Source organism: Microcaecilia unicolor, chromosome 3, assembly GCF_901765095.1.
Source record: "Microcaecilia unicolor chromosome 3, aMicUni1.1, whole genome shotgun sequence".
Lineage (NCBI taxonomy): Eukaryota > Metazoa > Chordata > Amphibia > Gymnophiona > Siphonopidae > Microcaecilia > Microcaecilia unicolor.
In genome coordinates, this window is record NC_044033.1 from 52740208 (window position 1) to 52761638 (window position 21431).

General features: G+C 41.1%; 1 protein-coding gene across 9 annotated transcripts in view; it reads right to left on the reverse strand.

Annotated features, from left to right (window-relative positions):
• The window catches only part of AFDN (afadin, adherens junction formation factor), a 414469-nt gene that overhangs the window by 134230 nt on the left and 258808 nt on the right, over nucleotides 1–21431 (reverse strand). For 5 of the 9 annotated variants that reach the window (XM_030195924.1, XM_030195925.1, XM_030195929.1 and 2 more), the window contains exons 15-17: nucleotides 21121–21141; nucleotides 20253–20398; nucleotides 2978–3072 (exon numbers count right to left, since the gene is read on the reverse strand). In XM_030195924.1, coding sequence (XP_030051784.1) covers nucleotides 2978–3072; nucleotides 20253–20398; nucleotides 21121–21141 — 262 coding nt within the window. The remainder of the gene's footprint in view (nucleotides 1–2977; nucleotides 3073–20252; nucleotides 20399–21120; nucleotides 21142–21431) is intronic. The other 4 variants (XM_030195932.1, XM_030195930.1, XM_030195927.1 and 1 more) reach the window with 1 other exon arrangement.

Consider the following 21431-nt stretch of genomic DNA (forward strand, 5'->3'; position numbering starts at 1 on the left):
AATCAAACATCATGCTAGCAATTATTAAGAAAGGGATGGTGAATAAGATAGAAAATACTACAATGCCTCTGTATCACTCCATGGTGCGACCTCACCTGGAGTATTGCATTCAGTTCTGGTCGTTGTATCTCAAAAAACATATAGTAGAATTAGACATGGTTCAAAGAAGAGTGACCAAATTGATAAAAGGGATGGAACTCCTCTTGTATGAGGAAAGGCTAAAGAGGTTAGGGCTTTTGAACTTGGAACAGAAACGAATGAGAGGAGATATGATTGAGGTCTACAAAATCCTGAGTGGTGTAGAATGAGTAGAAGTAAATCAATTTTTTACTCATTCCAAAAGATGGACACTCAAGGAAGTTACATGGAAATACGTTTAAAACAAATAGAAGAAAATATTTTTTCACTCAATGAACAGTTAAGCTCTGGAACTCTTTGATAGAGAATGTGGTAACAGCAGTTAGCGTTATCTGGGTTTAAAAAAGGTTTGGACAAGTTCCTGAAAAAAAGTCTTTTGTCTCTTATTGAGAGACATAGGGAAGCCACTGCTTGCCCTGGGATTGGTAGCATGGAATGTTGCTACTATTTGGGTTTCTGCCAGGTACTTGTGACCTGGCTTGGCCACTGTTCGAAACAGGATACTGGGCTAGATGGACCATTGGTCTGACCCAGTATGGCTATTCTTATGTTCCTACTTTCTTATACAAACGAAGCTGAGCAGAGAACAAAACTTGGGAAGTTCTGAAGATTTCTGTATGTCCAGCTGGTTTTCAGCAACTAAAACTTTTTCAACAGCAAGTCTGAAGGAACTCAGTCCACGCCTCCCAGAAAACAGCAAGCTACTGTGGTGTTTTGGCATACCTGAGGTGGTTTATGGGACCAAGAAAGTGTACCCCAGCAAACATCCTTGCGTGTCCATGCCGCTCTGTGAGACAGAATCAGTACATCCTGAGAAGTGACTGAGAACGTATTGAGAGGTTTCTTGCTATTTTTCCCCCCATATTTCTTCCTCAAAATGTATATTTTTTGGAAGAGTGTATTTTGGAAACTTGTGTATGAAGTTGAACAGCCTATTCACAGAAATGTATTTAACAACCTTTGAAAGCTTTTGAGGTTTGTTTGAATGTGTGTCTAGTATCGTATTTTCTTTAAGAGGAGAAGTCTGGATGCCCACAACGGGGACCACAAGAAGGAAAAACAGTCTGTCCTTCTGGGAGAAGAGGGAAAAAAAGGATGAGAACCAGTGTGTGAAGAAGCTAGGGATTATAAGGATCCAAGAAGTAGTCTATCCAACTTTAGGAAGTTTAGAGAATTACCTTCTTCCTTAAAAGTACTTTAGTACTGAATTATTTTTCCTTCTGAACTATGTTTTGTTTTTAATGTGCACTTTTAACTTTGAAGATTTGTTTCCCTCCACCACAACTTCCCCCTCCCCCCCTCATAAATTAGCCTACAGAGTGGAGCACACCCTCATTTGTGGGACTAGTAGTGACACAGGAAAGGAAATCAGATGTACTATGCAAATGAGGAAAAATAATATAATGTAATTAAAAAAAACTATTAAGTGAAGGGAAGCTTAAATGCACAAGTTGCAAGTACTGCTATTAAAAACCAGATTAGCATAAAGCTCCAGTAACTTTCATCCTCAGCCTACTGTAGCAGCAGTTCTAGTTTTGGAGAGTGATGATAGAAAATGTCAGCAAGGTATGACATTCCCTGATAACATTAAGTTCATTTTCCAATAAAAGAAGTTGAAAATTTTATAGAAACATGATTTTATGGATACAGAGATCTTCTACCTCACCAAAAAAGTGTTGTTTTGTATTTAAGCAACTAAAAGTCCATTACATATATATATATATATATATATATATATATATATAATCAGGTGATTTCTAAAATTAAATTAAAAAAAAGTGAAGAATTGGCTCTTTTGCACTTGAACTTCTGCACGTTTGCCTGGAATAAATGCACATGCAAAATCCTTCTCAATTTACAACAACTCATGATAGGATTATCCAACGGATTGGAAGCTGTGAAATCTGTAGTGGTGAAAAACAACCTTAAAAGAAGCAAATCTCTCTTATCCTATATAATAATTCTCACCTCCAACGTTCTATGCTTGGGACCGTGGCTCCCTGGCTGCAGGTGGACTGCGAGGCAGACACGCACGGACGTCAATGACGTCAAAACAGCTGATTCCACTGCCTCGGAATCAGCTGTCACCCCCCGCGCTACGGCCCCCTCAAAACCCACCCCCTTCCTGAACCTGTCGATCCCCCCCACCGAAACGCCGAAAACCACACCCCCCGCCACTGTTGTGCACTACCTGTGCTGACAGCCGAAGTGTTGTTCTGCCCTTCGGGTGGGTTCCTCAATCATCTTCTCAGAAAGTTTAACTCCGTGCGTCTGACGTCTGATGCATGCAGAGGAACGTCCCGACAAGATGACTGAAGAACCAACGGGAAGGAAAGAACAACACTTCGGCTGTAAGAACAGGTAGCACAACAACGGCAGCAGCGGCAGCGGGGGGCAGTTTTCGCCGGAACGGGGGGTGGGGGGGGGGGGGAATTGCCTGCCTAAGGCCCGTTTCCTTGCCTACAGAAACGGGCCTTTTTTACTAGTATTACTTATAAGGTATCAGTTTTAGCTAGCATTACTTGGGCAGGTTTGTGGCTAGTCATTCTTTCTAGAAGCATGGGTTCAAGTACAGCTTATATTGCTCATGCACTGTACCTAGCTGCACCCAACAGGCACATAAGTATTACAAATTAGGAAAACTTTGATACAACTATATCACTTGTCAGCACTATGCCTGGTTCTACTTAGGGATAGGAGGCCCAAGTCTTTATGGACACAAAACTCAAATTAAATAGGGTTTTTTTTATTTCAAAGTAAAATGAATTTCATGAAAACTGCATACTTTAAAAGTAAAATCAAAAGGTTCTTAGTAAACAAACAAACAAAAAAAAGTTACCTATTTTAGGTCTTTGCAAGTTGTTTTCTTCTGGATCATCAAGAAATGCAGACATGTAATTTTTCAGTTCCAACTGCAGACAGTGAACCAGGTATCTGAAAATGAAGAGACTTTGAGCACTGCACATACTAAAGCGACAGGAAAGCATTTAAAAATAAAAATCTCTGGACTTCCAAAAACTGACGTTTAAATTAATGGAACTCTTTGGCTCACGGCTGCAAGTAAACCAAAATAAAACTTCCAAAAATGAGTCTACAAGTCTCTCCTGCCTCTTTTCTCACCTTGAATCTCTATAAACACACTGCGTATGCATATGAAACAAACCCCTTATGTAGATGCCACATTTTACAAATCTACACATTTAAGTGATGTCACATTTTTAACTTGGTTTCAGTTTGGCGGTGGAAATAAACTACATGGGATTAAAGAGAATATCCTTGTGTAAAGCCCTGACTGAAATGAGCACTTTTTAAAAACCTACTCTACTTTACATTCTAGTCATATTCCGCCAATACCTTATCAGTTCAACTCAAATTACAATTTGAAGAGGCTAGAAAAGATTTGTCTTGGAATGTCAGTTCTATGAAATCAATAATTGGAGGTATTGAAAATTACTTGATAATCCAAATTTACAGTACAGATAGGTTTTTAGCTTTTTCCAGAACCCCAAATAGTTTCTACAAAGTCTTGCAGCAATTGGTATGGAGTTCCAAACTACCAACATTTGGTATGACAGAAGCATGAACTGCTTTATAGACTTCAACATATGAGCCACAGGGAACCATAGCATAATAGTATTACGTTTATCTTTTGAACCATAGAGAAAAGTGACCAGATTGGTTTGATAAGTTGGAGCTTCGCCCATCAATGTCTTAAAAACTGATGTTCCTACTTTAAATTGTATTAGTGCCTCTGCTGGAAGCCAGTGTAACTTAGAATAGAAAGCTTTCACAGAATTGCATATTTTCAATCCACAAATTAGCCCAACAGCTGTATTCTGAACTAATTTCAGTTGATATAGAAGGAATTTAGTACAACCAATAAAAACAGTTACAGTAGTCTAATTTCAAGAAGATCTGGACAAAGAAGGACTGGACAAAAAGCCTAAAAGTCAACAGCTCAAAATATTTCCTTACAGCTCTGTTTCTTGAGAGAGTAAACAGATTTCTTTACAATAGCCTGAGTATAATTATACATAGATAGCTAGTTGTCAAGTTCTACACCAAGTACTTTAGATTGTAAATCTAAATTTAAACTGGTCAGAGCACACTTTCAAACTATGGTGAAATCTAAGGTCATTACACCATCCTATCCATAACAACTTTGATTTTTCTCTATTTAGATTTACGCAATAAACTGCAAACCAGTCCTGTATTGATCTAATACAAGTTTAGATAAGGGACAGATAGGTAGGAAAACACTAATGTCATTGGCTTAGATAAAAAGATTCACCTGAAGCTGGTCCAAGATCACCCCAAATGACTAAGGATATTTAAAAGTATAGGAGAAAGACAGGAACCCTGAGGAATACCACGAACATTCTTCTATTTGGCTAAGTGAGCACCCTCCTTTACTGAACAACATTATTTATTTATTGCATTTGTATCCCACATTTTCCCACCTCTTTGCAGGCTCAATGTGGCTTACAATACATCATGAGTAGTGGAAATATAGTAGAAAATAGGCGTTTAGTGTTACAGAAGAATCTTTGGTAACATGATAATGATAAGACATGATAGTAGTATAACAAGCAGATATTATAAGACAGTTCTAACTATTTTTATTTTTTGTTACATTTGTACCCCGTGCTTTCCCACTCATGGCAGGCTCAATGTGGCTTATGTGGGGCAATGGAGAGTTAAGTGACTTGCCCAGAGTCACAAGGAGCTGCCTGTGCCTGAAGTGGGAATCGAACTCAGTTCCTCCGTTCCCCAGGACCAAAGTCCACCACCCTAACCACTAGGAGGAGTTATGTATATTCACATTGGTTGATCTTTGTAGTAAGCCTTGTTAAAGAGATGGGTCTTCAGTAGTTTTCGGAAGTTCGTTAGTTCGTAGATCATTTTTAAATTCAGCACCTTCCCCTGTATACCCAATTGATCGAATATTCATACATTTAAATATGTGCCTTTGAGAAGGTCTAAACCCCCATCATGGAAATTTCTTCCCATACTAGTGTATTAAAGAAATGGGGAACACAGGTGTAGATTTTAGTTCTGCCCAAGCCAAGTCAACACCACACCACATCCTCTTGAAATCTCTACATGTTATGGATATCCATGTGTAAAATTTCAGCTTTCTGAAATCAGCATTAAACATGTATGAGATAAAATGCTAATATTTACAAGTGATATTTCTAAAATAAATGGCATAAATTAAATGAATTTGTTATGTTGTTTCATCATCTATGTTGAGCAATAAAATAGCAGCTATGCTGTTTCAAGTATTTTCACACAGTTAAAGCTCCCAGAGCAACCCATTTCAATTTTACTCTTAACAAAATTCTCAAAAAGGTTGACTTGGGGCCCTGTTTACTAAGCCGCGCTAGCATTTTTAATGCGTGCTAAAAATTAGCACGGCCAACGCTAGAGACACCCATAGGAATATATGGGTATGTCTAGCATTAGAGCACACAAAAAACACTAGAGCACCTTAATAAAAAGGGCCCTTAATATGGTGAAAGCTACTTATCTGTTCATTTACTTCCCTTGAATTCTGCCAGACTATGTTCTCCTGCTAGTAGATAGAAGAGAAAAAAAAAAGCCCCTCATTTCTCTTACAAGGGACACGTCAAAGCTATGAACCCAGGTTTAAAACTAATCATCAGATAACAAAAAAAAAAATAGACAAAAATTTCTTTTGTTTGAGCTAACATACCATCAAAACCAAATCTGATGCAGCTGAAAATCTCTCTCCTTGGTCAGTAACCTAGCGATAATACCCAAAACCAAGGGTAAAATTAATCCTAAGTAACTTCAGAATAGGCAACAATGCACTGTTTCTGAACTTGCCAGTCTGAATTCTCAACTGTTGTGGCTTCTGGGATAGTCTGGCTGGATGTGAGAAAAGGAATTTTAACAGTAACTAAATTTTACCTTCATCATCACCCATGTCAGAACAGCCCAGACAAGTGGAATATACCCGAGGTCCACCTAGAATGGCTATGAGGAAAGTACAATAGCGGACCTTCAAAACAATTGAAAATTATAAATTTCAACATTCAGAAGCCTCCCTGTAAACCATCTCAAAGATCAAAAAAAGCCTTCCAAAAAAATAGGTCTCTGACTGAGGGGAAGTTTCTCCTTTTATTTTTCTTAGTGTTTAGCCACGTTCATTCAAGGTCCATTTGATGAGGTACCCCTCCATAGCTGTTCTGAGGACTGTGAAGGCGGTGCAGCCAGAGTTCAAGAGAGACAAAGTGCAAATATAGATCCCCATCCACTGGTCTGCTGTCTCCCCCACAGTGGCTATAGTGCAGTGAGCAAGGAAGAGGGGCCAGGGGACATGTTGTACAGGACATGATTCCAGCTCAGGATGCTCTTGGTCCCAATCCAATTCCTAGTATGAGTGTTCCACATATAAACTGCCTTATCAGTCTGCAATACAAATTGCAATAATTTTTAAAATTGGGGGTGTGGCAGGACAGATATCACAAGGCACGAACAGAAGATTTTTTTGGGGGGGGGAGGGGGGGTTGTAATTACACAACAGCAAATAGCATACCAAGAAATAACCAAAGTCAGAAAACACACGAGACAGAAGAAAGCACAGTCAGAGACGATCACTCCTTACTACTACTAAACATTTCTAGAGCGCTACTAGGGTTACGCAGCGCCGTACAGTTTAACAAAAAGGACAGCCAGGGGAAATGCATTCCATGAGATGGGAGCCAAAAAAACCTGACTGCGGTGTCATCTCGTCAAGGTTTGATTGCGATTGAGGGGAAACACTTAACAGATTAGATTGAGAATACGGTAGACAACTGAAAAGACTAAAAGGAATAAAAAGAATGAAAATGTGGTACGCCTGAATAGAATGCTCCATGAGCTAAAATTAAGATATTAAATTTAATACAGCAAGCGAGAGGAACCCAATGCTGAGCAATGAGTAAAGAAGTTGTATGGTCATAATGTCCAGCCTTATACAAACTTCTGACAGCTGTATATTGCAGTACTGCAGACATTTTGGGCTATACAATGGGATACCAGCTAAATGAACTGCAGTAGACCAGTTTATTTATAACTAATGTGAAAAGGTGGTGGTGCAGGCTTCTGGTATCAAGGGAAGAGCTGAGTGATCTAATCATAAATAGGGCACAGTGCACTTCTAACCAAGGAGAATATATCAGGACTTAATGAAAGAACACTGTCCAGCAGAACACCTAAAGATCTATCATCAGATCTGCTGTTCCCTCTAAGTTGAAAGATGGCAACCAGCAATTTCGAGATGAAAGTAATAGATATTGTGCGTGAACCCATTTTCCTCACATTTAAAAGAATTTAAAATCAATTTCCATGAATGAATCGAGTCAGCCATGTTATTCTAGAAAGCAGTCTGGGAAAATGGAAAAGAGAAATTCAACTACTGAGAATAAGAAATTGGATATCATGAGCAAAGACATATGTGCTGAACAACATCCCTTGAATCAACCTAACAGGAGCCAAAGCAAGTATTGAAAAGCATTGGTGCTAAAACAGATCCCTCAGGCACCCCACCTTGAAAGGGATATGATACAGAAATGAGAATCAATTTGTACCCTAAAGGCTTCTTTCTGCATATGTAGGGAATCCAACAGTGATAGATTACGAGCCAGTTCAACAGCACGGTTATCCTTGCCAGCCTGGTCATCCATAATGCTCAGACGATGTAGCACAAAGAGCCCGATAATGTTGTTTGAAATTGGCTATTATGCCCTGATCCATAAGTTGGATCAGAGAGGTAGTGTTTGGTGGTAGGAAGACCACCTTGACGTTAAGACAGCCTGACATCATCCCTGTATGCAGCACAATTATCACAAAGCAACAAAATCTGACGCTTTTGTGCCCGCATTCTAGTGTCTAACTTCTTTAGCCACTGCTTCCAAATTTCTCTAGTCATCCATGAATTTGTGTTAGCCTCGTATGACACAGGAAGTCGATTAACATTCTTGAAGCAACGGGGCTGTTTGGTCTTTCCAATGACGAGTGGTTCCAACTTCACACTCCCTTCCATATTGCAGCAAAGGAGGATCGTCAGTCGGTCCTTTGACGTTTTACTTCCTGTAGTTTCGGCTTGTTTGAATGCAAGTGTTCCATCAGGAATCGCTCACCAGTAGAGACCATTTTTGTCAGCATTGAAAATGTCACGAGGTGCTGAAACAATCCAAATTTCAGCACCAAAGTCATCAGCGTCTTGTTTTTCACCATGCTGTTTCTTGAATTTTATGTTGTTCCTCTCCTTCCATCTTTCCAACCATCCAACAGTGACTTTGAATTCACTTAGTCCAAGACTTTCAGCTAGCTGATTAGCTTTCTCTATAAGCAGTGGACCACTGACACAAAACTGTCTGCACCTGACTTGAGAAAACCACCGAAGAAGAGCATCTTCTACCTCCTCAGCTTTTCCCACCCGTTTATGTTTCCTGTGTGGATTTGTATTGTTTTGCCGGTCTTCCAGAAGCTGATCTTTCTGCTTCAAGATACGTGAAATTTGACTGGGATTGACACCATATTCTTTAGCAATAGATGCTTGACTTTGTTTTCTAATTTTTTTAAGAACTTTTATTTGTTCCGCCAGTGTTAAAGTCTTACAGTTGTGCAATGACAACTCCAGTGTACACGCTAACAACTTTCTTTCGCTTATTCTGCCTGTGGCAGTTAACCAATGAGATTTCAAATTTATCGCCCCTTTGTCATGTGCCAATCGGCTTCCATATTCCGTGTGCGCTTATGCGAAGTCTTTCCTGCAGAGGAGCAGTCTTAAACCATGCATATAAGCGAATCTTACACTTATCAGTGGTGCGCTAAACCGAAGTTTGTCCCCATAGAAATTGATGGCGCCAAAAATGGGACCGAAGTACGGCATGCAGTTAAACAGAGCATGCACTTATCTGACGTGCACTTAAATGCACGGTATATCCTATCAAAAGGTTTTGTTGAGCCTGAACCCCAGATGGGACTATGACAGTATCTGAGTTGCAGAATTATGACTTGGTGGGCCTGGGGTAAAGGGGATGAACTCCTTTCCTATGAAGAAAGGCTAAAGAGGTTAGGGCTCTTCAGCTTGGAAGAGAGACGACTGAGGGGGGATATGACAGGTCTACAAAATTCTTAGTGGTGTAGAATGGGTAAAAGTGAACTGATTTTTTTTTTTTTTACACTTGCAAAAAGTACAAAGACTGGTGGACACAAGTTATATGGAAATATTTTAAAAACAAATAGGAGGAAATATTTTTTCACTCAATGAATAGTTAAGCTCAAATTCATTGCCAGAGGATGTGGTAACAGCAGTTAGCATATCTGGGTATAAAAAAAAGATTTGGACAAGTTCCTGGAGAAAAAAATCCGCTATTTAGATACACATGGGAGAAGCCACTACTTGGCCTGAGACAAGTAGCATAGAATACAGCTACTATTTGGGTTTCTGCCAGGTACTTGTGACCTGGATTGGTCACTGTTGGAAGCAGAATACTGGGCTAGATGGGCCATTGGTCTGATTCAGTATAGCTATTCTTATGTTCTTAAAAAAGAGACAGCCTCAAAAACTCTGGTACAAGCAGCCAAAACCCCAACATCTACAAGCATGATCACTAGATGGTGATCTGAAAGAAAGTAGAATATCAGACTAACAACCCAGCCCTACTGTGTACAAAATAATCTGACCAATTAAACATATGACAAATGGAAAGTCAAGTATAACAATTTTCCTCATTCACCAGACCCAAAAGAGTAAGGAGATGGGAAAGGCTGTCTGGCATTTCGTTACCCAAAACTCTTTAGAACACCCTGAGGAGAAACCTCAAGGCCTGTGACTCCAACCACCATCCCAACACCCCTGTGTGTCCACCTCCTTCTACCCACAGTGTCCCCCTTCATTAAAATCCCCAAATAGACACTTCCCAAACACTTGCCACCCATACAAACCATTCATCTCATCACACACACAAATAAAAATAACCCTGATGTCCCTGATCTACCAAGTCAGGAATTATTAGGCACTATCAATCAGCACAAACATAAGGGTCACCTAAGGAAGCAGTCAGAGTACCAGAAATAACTCACAAGCAGCGCCACATCTGATGTTTCCATCTCCCCCTGGAGGGGACATGAAAGACTAAAAATAAGCAAAAAAAAACCCACACCTTCTAAAATCAACCCTGAAGGGCTAGCTTCAGTCAGTATGCGTTAAAGCCCCCAGAACAATCTTTAAGACATGCTGCTCTATACGTTGTATAGGAACAAATGCAGTGTCGTGGTGCAGAAACACTTTATTCAGAGAAATGTTCAGTAGCCTGGAGAGAGTCAAAGATAGATGCTTTCCCATTATACCATACCTGCAGGTCCACACATTCTGGAAGCTCTGACAATGCTAGAAATCGGCCAAAAAGTCCTTAAAAAAATAAAAAACCCAACAACCTTCAAGCCCACTTGCACTTTAAGGTTCCCCAGTTTTTGTTCTATCTCCAGAATATGCCACTTAACAGTGAAGTTAATTGTACAAAAATTGCTCTGGAGCACACGGTAGAGGAAATCGCTGAAGTTGGCACTGGGCACATAATGAACTCGTGTGGAGAGAAAGGCTACTTCCAACTTCTCAAGTAAACCAAAAACACAAATATTGCTCCTTTTCAAGGTAAACTAACACTTCCTGCATAATCTTATTGAATCCACTCCAATTTCTCCATTTCCCATGTAATTGAGATCAGGGAATCTTCATCACTAATTTGGTTCTCCATCTCATCTGACTGGTGTGCTCCTGAACCACGGCAGCTAATTCAGCTACTTTATTAATGCCCGCTTGCAGTTACGAAACCAACTGCTTGGTGGTGGTAGAAGTAAACCCTTCTGTAATTTCTTTCGTAGCATAAAGAGTTACATGCACAACAAAAGCCCCCAACAGCTATCACGTTCTAATAAGCATCCACTTCATCTGCTTACATTTCCACAGCTTTTTTGTTTGAATGACTTGGCTTTGAATTCTTATCTGCCCTTAATGCTAAACAGACCTTTTCAGCTGGCTCTTCAATCACAGTCTGGTCAAGCTGCTCTGCAGCAAGTGTACAAAAATAACTAGGATTTATCTGCCAAGATGTGAGAACTGAACATAGACGCTGCTACTGGTTCAATACATCACAGGACTGCTCATATACCTATGAATTCTCCCTTGAACAGGAGCATCCCTCATTCATGCAATTTGATTCAATTTGAAATTTAGGAGAATGCATCAATATAGAACCTTTAATTCAAACTAGACTAAAATATTACAGAAGCATGCACATTACACTCGTCTACAGAGGAAAAATCTGGCCTTTAGTGTCTGGCATATATAATGAACTTAGAAACAGAAACCTGAAAAGAACAGTATTACCCAATTACACATGGGTACACTGGCAACCGAAACATCCTTCCCAACCATGAATTAAAAAAAAAAGCAGAAGCGACTTGCATCCCCAAGGAGGCTCAAACTGGCAATTCATTTTTTACAGCTGCAAAGATCACCCTGGCATGATTTTGGAAAAACACACACTCCACCACAGGAAAAGCAAGGTTACTCACCTGTAGCAGATGTTCGAGTACAGCAGGCCAAGTATTCTCACATCTGGGTGACATCATCCAACAGAGCCTGGTGCGGATGCTGGCTAAGGAGATTACATTGGAACTTTCTAGCAGCTTCCCACTGTGCATGCACTGGTGCCTTCCCGCCTGACACATGAGCTCGGGTTCCTCAATCATTATACAAAAACTTAAGAATACATTTCCACGGGGAGGTGGTAGGGTATGTGAGAATACTTGGCCTGCTGTCCTCAGAACACACCTGCTACAAGTAAGCTTGCTTTCTCCAAGAACATGCAGGCCATTGTATTCTCACAGCTGCAAATCCCTAGCTACCAAGCTCACCAAAAACTACAATGCTAGGTCAATAGTGACTCAAAATACCAAGGTCTGAAACTATAGACAGTTGTGCAGATGCAGCCTGTAGCTAAACAAAACTGGGCCTAGGGAGATAGAGTTGGGTTCTAGACACAGAACAAACTTCAGGACTGTGCGAATCGGCTGTCACGTAGGGTGTCCTGCTCAAGGCAGTAATGAGATATGAATATATGGACAGATGACCACATCATAGCTTTGCAACTCTCCTCTATGGAGACTGCCCTCAAGTGGGCTACTGACATAGCCATGACTGACATTATGAGCCTTGATATGACCATCTAGAGTCAGCCCGGTCTGGGCATAAGTAAAGGTTATGCAATATGCTTGCCAATTAGAAAGTGTGTATTTGCCGATGGCTACCCCCATCCGGTTTGAGTCAAAAGAAAAAAGTTGAGTAGACTGTCTACAGGCTTTAGTCCACTCAAAACCAAAGGCTAAGGCTCACTTGCAGTCCAAAGTGTGCAGTGAACGTTCGCCAGGGTGGGCATGCGGTTTTGGGAAGAATGTTGGCAGAACGACTGACCGATTAAGACGGAACTCTGACACCACCTTAAGAAGGAACTTAGAGTAGTTCTCAGCTCTCACCCTATTATGATGAAACTTTGGTTAAGGTAGATCTTCTACTAGTACCAGAAGTTCATTAACCACCACCAAAAATAAGACCTTCTAGGTCAGATACTTCAGATGACAGGAATCAAGTGGCTCGAAAGGAGCTTTCATCAGCTGGGTGAGGATGATGTTGAGGTCCCACAACACAGTGGGAGGTTTCATAGGGGACTTTGTCAAAAGCAAACCTCACATGAAGGTTGTCCAGAGATTAGCTTAACTCCCACATGGAGATGGAAAGCACTGACTGCACTGAGGTGAACCCTTACAGAATTGTTTTTTAAATCTGACTTAGAGAAGTAAAGGAGCTACTCGAGCAGTTTTTGTGTAGGGCAAGAGAGGGGATCTAGGGCCTTGCTCTCACACCAAACAAACCTCCTCCATTTAAAGGTCTAACATCTCTTAATGGGGTCTTTCCTGGAAGCCAGCAAGACCTTGGAAACACCCTCCAGCAGATGCAAGGAGGCACATTCTAGACTCTCAATATTCAGGCCGTAAGAGCAAAGCACTGGAGGATGGGGTGCAGAATAAACTCCTTGTTCTGAGTAAAGGGTCGAAAAATACTCCAATCTCCATGGTTCGTCTGAGGGAACCATACCTGTCTGAGCCAGAATGAATCAACTAGGATCATGGTACCTTGGTCTTGCCTGAATTTCAGCAAAATCTTCCCTATCAGGAACCGTTCACTTGTCTATTAGATTGTAAGCTCTTTGAGCAGGGACTGTCTCTCTTTGTTAAATTGTACAGCGCTGCCTAACCCTAGTAGCGCTCTAGAAATGTTAAGTAGTAGTAGTAGTAGGATATGCATACAGGACACCTGTCCATCAATGGAGGAGAAAGTCATCTGCCACTAGCCAGCCATGCGATCTGAGTCAGACTTTGTTGTTGAGTGGAGTGGCAAAGATTCACCGAGAGTGTGGTCTACTAAGATTTTGTAAACACCCATACCGAGAGATCATTCATGTGGTTACATCACCTTGCTCAGTCTGTCACAAGACTATTCTGTTTCCCTGCCAGATGTGTAGCTCAAAATACCATGCCATGACTGGTCGAGCAAGTCTACATTCTGACTGCTTCCTAACACAAGGGGTAGGAGCCCAAACCACGATTCTTGTTCACATAATACATGGCAATATGGTTGTCTGTTTGAATTAGGATAATTTGGTTTAACAGCCAATCTCTGAAAGCCTTTAGAGCATTCCAAACTGCTCAGAGCTCCAGGAGGTTAACGTGCAATGTACATGGGCTCCCCACCCCAGAGTGCATGCATCCAGAGTCAACACTTTTTGGGATGGATGAATTTGGCCTGGTAATCCCAGAGTCAAACTAGAACAAACTGTCAACCAAAGCAGGGAGTGAACCAACTGGAAGGTGATCTGGATGATATCTGCCAGGTTCTCCCTGACCTGGGACCAATGGGAAGCTAGGGTCCACTGGGTGTTCTGCAAATGGAGGCATGCCATTGAAATGACATAGGCCACATGGCCTCCACTGCTCAACAGCCTCAACATCTTCTGAGCTCTGACCTGATGGCTGCTCCAGACCTGAGCAGTGATGGCAGCAAGAGAATCCGCCCTCACCTGCAGCAGGTAGGCCTGAGCTTGCAATGTGTAGCTACGAATACTGACATCTTTTTTCTCCCACTTTAATATTTTCACATTAGCACATAGTGAAGCTAGCCTTCTGTATAATTGTGCGCTCTATTCGGTAAAGCATACAGAACCATAACTTTTGAAATTATTTCCAACCCGTGTATGTCAATAGGTGCCTGATATTTATCTGTGTGTAGATAGGCACATTTAAAAATCTGTCAACACTTTCTCAGATGTCAAAGTGGGTGACATACATAAATCAACATTAAAACAAAACATAGAAACTAAATGAAGATGAAGATTTAATGTATGCTTTTGTAATTTATTGTGAGCCACATTGGGCCTGCCCGTGGGAGGGAAAATGTGGGATATAAATGCTGTAAATAAATAAATAATGAATGAATGAAAGAGACAAATTCAATCATAAAATAAATTTATATACTATGACCAAACCCTTCTGCCAACTCAATGATAATACTTAGTGTTAAATAAACTTCAAGAATACTTTAACTCAATCACTACTACTACTACTACTACTATTTAGCATTTCTATAGCGCTACAAGGCATACGCAGCGCTGCACAAACATAGAAGAAAGACAGTCCCTGCTCAAAGAGCTTACAATCAGAGACAAATATTGTCGCTGAATGCATAGCACCCACCTTAGGTTAACCCTTTGGCCACCTGGAGTGTCTGTCCCCAGCACTGCTCAGGGTCACCTGCACCTAGGCATGTGCTCTATACTAGTACCCTCCTCCAACTGCCTGGATCCCACTTGCCTCTGGGTAAGTCTCCCACTCTCAAGTTATTCCCCAGTGATTTCTAGGACACTGAGGCCACACTCCCAGGGGTCCCACAGTTCCTAGAAAGTACCCACAGACCCAAACCACAAACCACCAGGATTCTTAATCAGTCCAGGACAACAGAGTCAATAAACTAACAAGTTTAATGTCACAATAGAACAGTGAACGCTTGAAAAACGAGATTAAAAAGTACAGCAAGCAATAACAGATAGATAACCAAAACAAGGATCAACATTAAAACTAACACTTGTTACTACCTGGGTAGCACCTGGGGAGTTTCAGGAAATTAATTGCTCAGAAGTCTTGAACAGGGTCTCAGGACAGAGATGTTTCTCCTCTGTACCCCCAAGCTGAGACTAAAGAAAATCCAGTGCCTCCTGGCTAGATTTGAACTCCAGAGCCAATCAGAGCCCAGAGAACCAACTTTGAAAGTATCTGGCCAATGGTATTGCAGATTGCCTTTCACCAAGCTTAATATGGAAATGAAAAAGTCTTTCTGCAGCAGCTTTAAAACAAAACAAATGCCATCTGCTGGTCAATTAGGAGAAATACACTTCATGAAATAATACAGTTCACAGGCTTCGAAACGAATGTCAATTAAGAAGTGAGGTTTCAGTCACTTACAAAATTACATGAGTTATTTAACACAATCAAACCAGGGCATAGCTATGGGTGGGCCCAGGCCCACCAATTCTTTCTTCAGGCACAGCCAGTCTCAGTCTGATCACCAATCAGGTTCCTAGGCATCACTTATCCTGCACAGCTATAGTGCTCATTAGCTTGGCGTCAGCCAAGTGCAACCGGAAGTGTCTCATCTGAGAGTCCGGTGATTTTCTTTTTTTGTTTTACCTACCTAGAAAGCAAGCAGCAGCTCTTCTGTCCTGCCTGATTCTTTTGCTGCTGCTACATTGGGGGGGGGGGGGGGGGGGGGGGGGGGGGAGGGGGTTGCTGGGCTGTTTTTGCTATGCTCTGCCTCTGCTCCCTGCAGCATCTCAGCTCTCACCGCCTGCCCCCATGAATCAGTCTGGCACAGCTTGGGTCTATACTATTACTGCATCAAAGTCCGGAGCCCCGATGCTGCCTAAATAAGTAGGACCTGTCCCATGCCGCTGGAGGAAATCCGGGCACTCATCCAGCCCCAGACTGATGCCAAGAGTCAGCAGCAGCTGCTGCAACAGTATTGGAAGTCGAGCCTTCTCCCTCACAGCCAACAGACACTGCAAGGAGCCAGCTTGGGCTACCTCTACAGCCCTCCACCACATTCACATTGATCAGGAACTCATCCAGAGCAGTAGACTATTGCAAAAAATTTTTTTGCATTGCCCAGGGAACACAGACTCCAGGATTAAAAAAAAAAAAAAAAGTTTTATATTATACTGGTGGGCGAGTGGGGGTGGGTTCTGCAGTACCCAGGTAAAAACATACATGTTTTCTATTTCATGCTGTTGGGAGGGGGTGGGCTCTGCAGTACCAAGGTTAAAAAAAAGTTTTATGTTATATTCTGGGCTTCTGGGTGGGAGCTAGGGAAGCAAGGGAGGGGGAAGCAAGGGCAGGACTGATGCCGGACTACGGGAGATGGAAGGTAGGGAAGGGGAGGGCTGATGCTGTGCTACAGGATGATTTCAGAGATTGAAAGATACCCAGTTCCAGGCTGGAAATTTTGGGACAGTCCTGTATTTCTGACCACACCATCCTGGTGCATTATGGGACTTGCCGCACTGATGTCAATGGGCAGGATCAGGCACTGCAAACCCCACATTGCTTTGGGTTATAAATTGTAAACATGACTGTCCCAAAAATCTCCAGCCTGGAACTGGGTAACCTGACATCTGACTTCTAATTTTTGGTCCTTTATTCTGTAATTGGTAAGGGGTGGCCTGTGTTCTGGCATGTGACCAACGAGAGACATTCTATGTGCATGCAGTTTGTGTGGGGATCTTGAGTGACCTGTCTGGCATTTTCAATGAGAATGTCAGTTTCAGAAGGCAGAGAAAGCAGTGGAGCCAGAGGAAAGAAAGGCTTCAAAGCTATTTACCTGTTTTATGAATGCAGCTTAATCAGACATTTGCATTTGTTACAAAGCAAAGTTTGAAGGATACGTGCCATTGCTGTTATTATTTTTCAGGATACTGTAATGTGTGCTGAGATGTTTGCCTTATAGTAGACGTATCTGGTCAAGTTTAAGTTATAGGATAACAAAACTGTCTGTGTTTCCATTAAGTATGAATGTGGTTTATGTTGAAGCAGGACAGCTGTTGGGTAGACTATTTACTTAGAAATCCATTCAAGTGTACTCAAAGGCATTATTTAGTAGTATCCCAAAAAGCACTACTTTCACTTATATACTTAGTGCCCACCCACATTAGCTCTGGGCCTACCCAACATGTCTGGCTACACCACTAAAATAAACCAGGTGAGTGTTCCATAAAACAGGGATGGCTACTAAAAATAGCAGGTCAAGTTTGTGAAATGAACTTCTCAAAAAGTAGGTAATGTGTATATATTTGTAGCTTGTGTTTATATATATATATTTGAATGTGTCTGCCTCCGTTTAGCTTTTATGCTTAGCGAAAGGTTTACTATATTGTGTTTTCAGTAATTCACAGCAAAGCTGTTTAGAAATTTAAAACAGATAAGTAGAGGGGACACTGAATAAAAGCAGTCAAAATATATGTAGTCAGAGAGAAAGTTAAAAAGTAGGGGGAGGGGGGAGGGAGGGCGGGAAGGTGGTCAAAAAGAGGAAGGCAAAAGAAAAGGTTATCAGAAGTTACTACAGAGGAGTAACTAGGGATGTGCACTCATTTGAAATGACAAAAGAAATAATGACATATTCCATGTAGTTTCACATCAAGGACAAACAAAAACAAGCAGAAAAATATACATAAAATTGTGTTTTACATGTGATATTGTTCCCTTGATGACAAAATGAAAATTAAAACAAAAACCACATTCACAGAACCACCACAGGAAATGACAAAAGAAAATATTCTGACAGACACCCAGGAGTAACTCAAAGTTTGTCATCCCCAAGTGCAATATCCACCTGCCATGATCAGCACCATCTTTGGCTAGTTGAAGGCTTGGATAAAGAACAAAGTCTTAAAGCCTAGATTTAAGTTTTAAACAAAATGTCTCAGATCTTAAATAGAATGGCAGAGAGTTCCTTAGTGAGGCTACCAAATAGACACAGTGGATAATCTCATGAAGATCACCAGTGAGGAAATGGTTAAGCAGATGTTGAAAGTAAAGAGAGCAATAGGGCAGTGAAGCATCAGGAGTTTAGCTAAGGGATGCCAAAGTTCCATGTTGGTATGAAGAACTTCAACATGATTGTTAGAGAAATCAAGAGCCAGTCTTCAGCCAGTAGTGGTGTCATGTAATCAATCCTGCAAGCTTTACAGAGAAGCTTGATGTGCTCTAATTCTGATGCAGTGGAAATAGGTATATTATTTCAGGGCTTGAAATTCTTTAATGTCAACAAATGTGATAGAGCAAATTTGCCATAAGACAAAGGAGGAAGCTTGAAATTCTTTACTGTCAAGAAATTTGATAATAGTAAGTTTACCATAAGACAAAGGAGGCGCCTTTCATAACAGATACTCCCTGATTACAAAGGGTGAGTGATAAATCCAAATGGAAGGTTTAAGTAGTAGTGAAATCATGTAGAGATATGGAAAGACCCTGAATGGGAGATACTAATTATGTCTCTGTTGACGATGTGTCTGACAGGGAACTAGATAGGCAGCTTGAAAGCAGATTCCCTAGCCATTATGTTTCAGTATGTACTGAATAATGCACTGTACATATATGACACAGCACAGGGTTGGATCTGTGCTGTGCTGGAACATGAGCTGATCCTTTCCCTTCTGTGCCTTTATGAGATGGGTATGCTCTGGTGTCTCCTGTCTTGTCTGTTTGGTATGGGTGTTCCTTTATTTCATCTTGATTGGCCTTGTTGGAGTTAGCGCAGAGACATGAGGGTTTATTTGACCCCATTCCTCGTCTCATTTAGCTGGCTCAGTGCTATCATTGCCATGGTTTCTTGCCTGGTCTCATCTGGTTTCTTGCTCAGGCCCTGCTCTTGCACTGGATTCCTGTCTTTCTCTGTCTCTTCATATACCTGTATGACTTGTTTCATTGGAACTCTTGCTAGAATGTTACTTGTAATCTTGTTCACTAAGGCAAGTGCTGAATAAACTGGCCTGCTCAATTGGTATGTACTCTATTTCTGCCCCAAAGGGACTCCCTTCTCAGTGGCCTACCTAGATCATGACTGAGATCCCTGACAGAGCTATCTGAGAGGTGGGCAGGTTACTTCTCTGGAACTAAGCCTGAAGTGGCTCATTTTTGACCACGATGTGTATTTTCTCCTGTTTGGCCTCATTCAATTAAGTTTTCAGAGCATTATTCTGCCCTCAAGAGGTTGAAGTCTGTCCCATTTATGTATAATTCCTTTAAAATGTTCCATTGGGTTGGATATAAGACAAGACTTCCCAGTACACTGGCTGCATTTATCTGGTGTCATCACAGCACAGTAGCCATGCTTTGTCAATGGCTCTTCACTGATCTTGTTACAGCATGACAAGGAGGTGCCACAGTAGACTTAAGTTTTACCTAATCATAAAATCGAACGGATAACTAATGATAACGGATAAACTAATGATTACCACTGCAGGCTGAGAACCAGAGAAGCCTGGATCAAATTGTGGTTCTTTGTGGTCTTTGGCAAGTCACTTAACCCTCGCACTGCCTCAGATACAATCTTAGGGGTCTTTTTGTTAAGCTAAAGTAAACAGTGGTCTTCATGCACCCTTACACAGGTTTTTTCCAGAGCATTAAGGCCATTGTTACTGCATCCAGAAAACGGCCATTTTTTTTTTATTAATGGCCCACAGTAAGACATTTTAAGTTGTAGTAAGTGTGTGCTAACACTGCAGCTTAGTGAAAGGGTTCCTTAGTCTGTAAGCTCTCCAGGGACAGGAAAATATTTAGGTATATTACATTCAGATAAAGTAGAGGTACAAATGAAAAAGGCATGAACTAAATCCAAAATCTCTTCCCAACCTGTAATTCTGGGGTCATTCAACCTATTTTCCTGCTGCCCACAATGACCCAAAAGGGGGAGGGGGAAACAGAGGTTTCCTTACTTGAATGCCATTTGAACCAAATGTGCCAAGACATCCTGTGCATCCAGGGTAATACGATTAAGGTCTCGGTCCTGCTTGATGAAATTGAGCAGTTCTGATGCATTTGCCATCCAAAAGGCAAGTGCCCCAGCTATGTTCTTCTGCTTCTGTGGGTAGGAAAAAAGCAATAAGCCATCACTGAGAAATAACCCCTAAGAAACTGCATTCCAACAAAACAAAGTTTTCAAAAGATAGATCAGTACCTTCTCCCCATCACTAAAATATACATCAGATACCAGATATGTGCATTAAAATATTTGTGGATGTACACTGACAGGCATTACTGCTTTTAGTACAACTGTTTGTATGAAGTCACAAAATGTGAATGAATGTCCAACTGCCAATGAAATGACATGAACCATAAAGAAATTTAGCAGATGTGCATTATCTGGTAATCTGTGTATGTCTGCCTGTGCAACATGTGTTTATTGGTCATTACCCACCTGCCACCCAAGATAATGATAGCAAGTGCTCAGTATCCAGTACTGATCTATCCCACCAACTCCCAACCAACGTATGCCAGGGCAGGCAATATTAGATGAAGTTCAAAGAGGAACCACAGACAAACAAAAAGAAATGAAATACAAGGAAAGAAAAAGAACTTGGGTCATTTAATATCTGCATTGAAGTGCATTAAGCAGAAATTATGGAATGCCAATAAAAGCTGCAGAGTCAAAGGATTTTTAGTACCGCATGTTCCAGTTGCCATATGAGTGTTATGAACTGTTTAGTCCAACCAGTTTGGAATATTGTATTCCGATATGAAAGCAGAATGCGAAACTGAGCTAAGCCAACATAGCCAGGATCTGTTCCCAGCAACATATCCTACCTGATCAACCTGGTCTACCTCCTGGAGAAAAATGGACAAAGAAATCAAGCAGAACAGAGAAAAACTAGTAAAAAATCATGGCAGTTCAAACAGGAACATGCAGGTGTAGCAGTATTTAACGTTCAACTATACCCTAAATAACATTTCATCAATGTTGTAGAACGGGGCTGAAACTGCTTTCCATGTGACCAAAAAAAAAAACCCCAATAAATTTCATAATGAAGAGGGTAAAAAGACATGGTTTACTAACAATTGTATAGTTTCACATTAAAACAAATGGGGGAAGGGGTATCCAACTGTTTTCAAGTTGG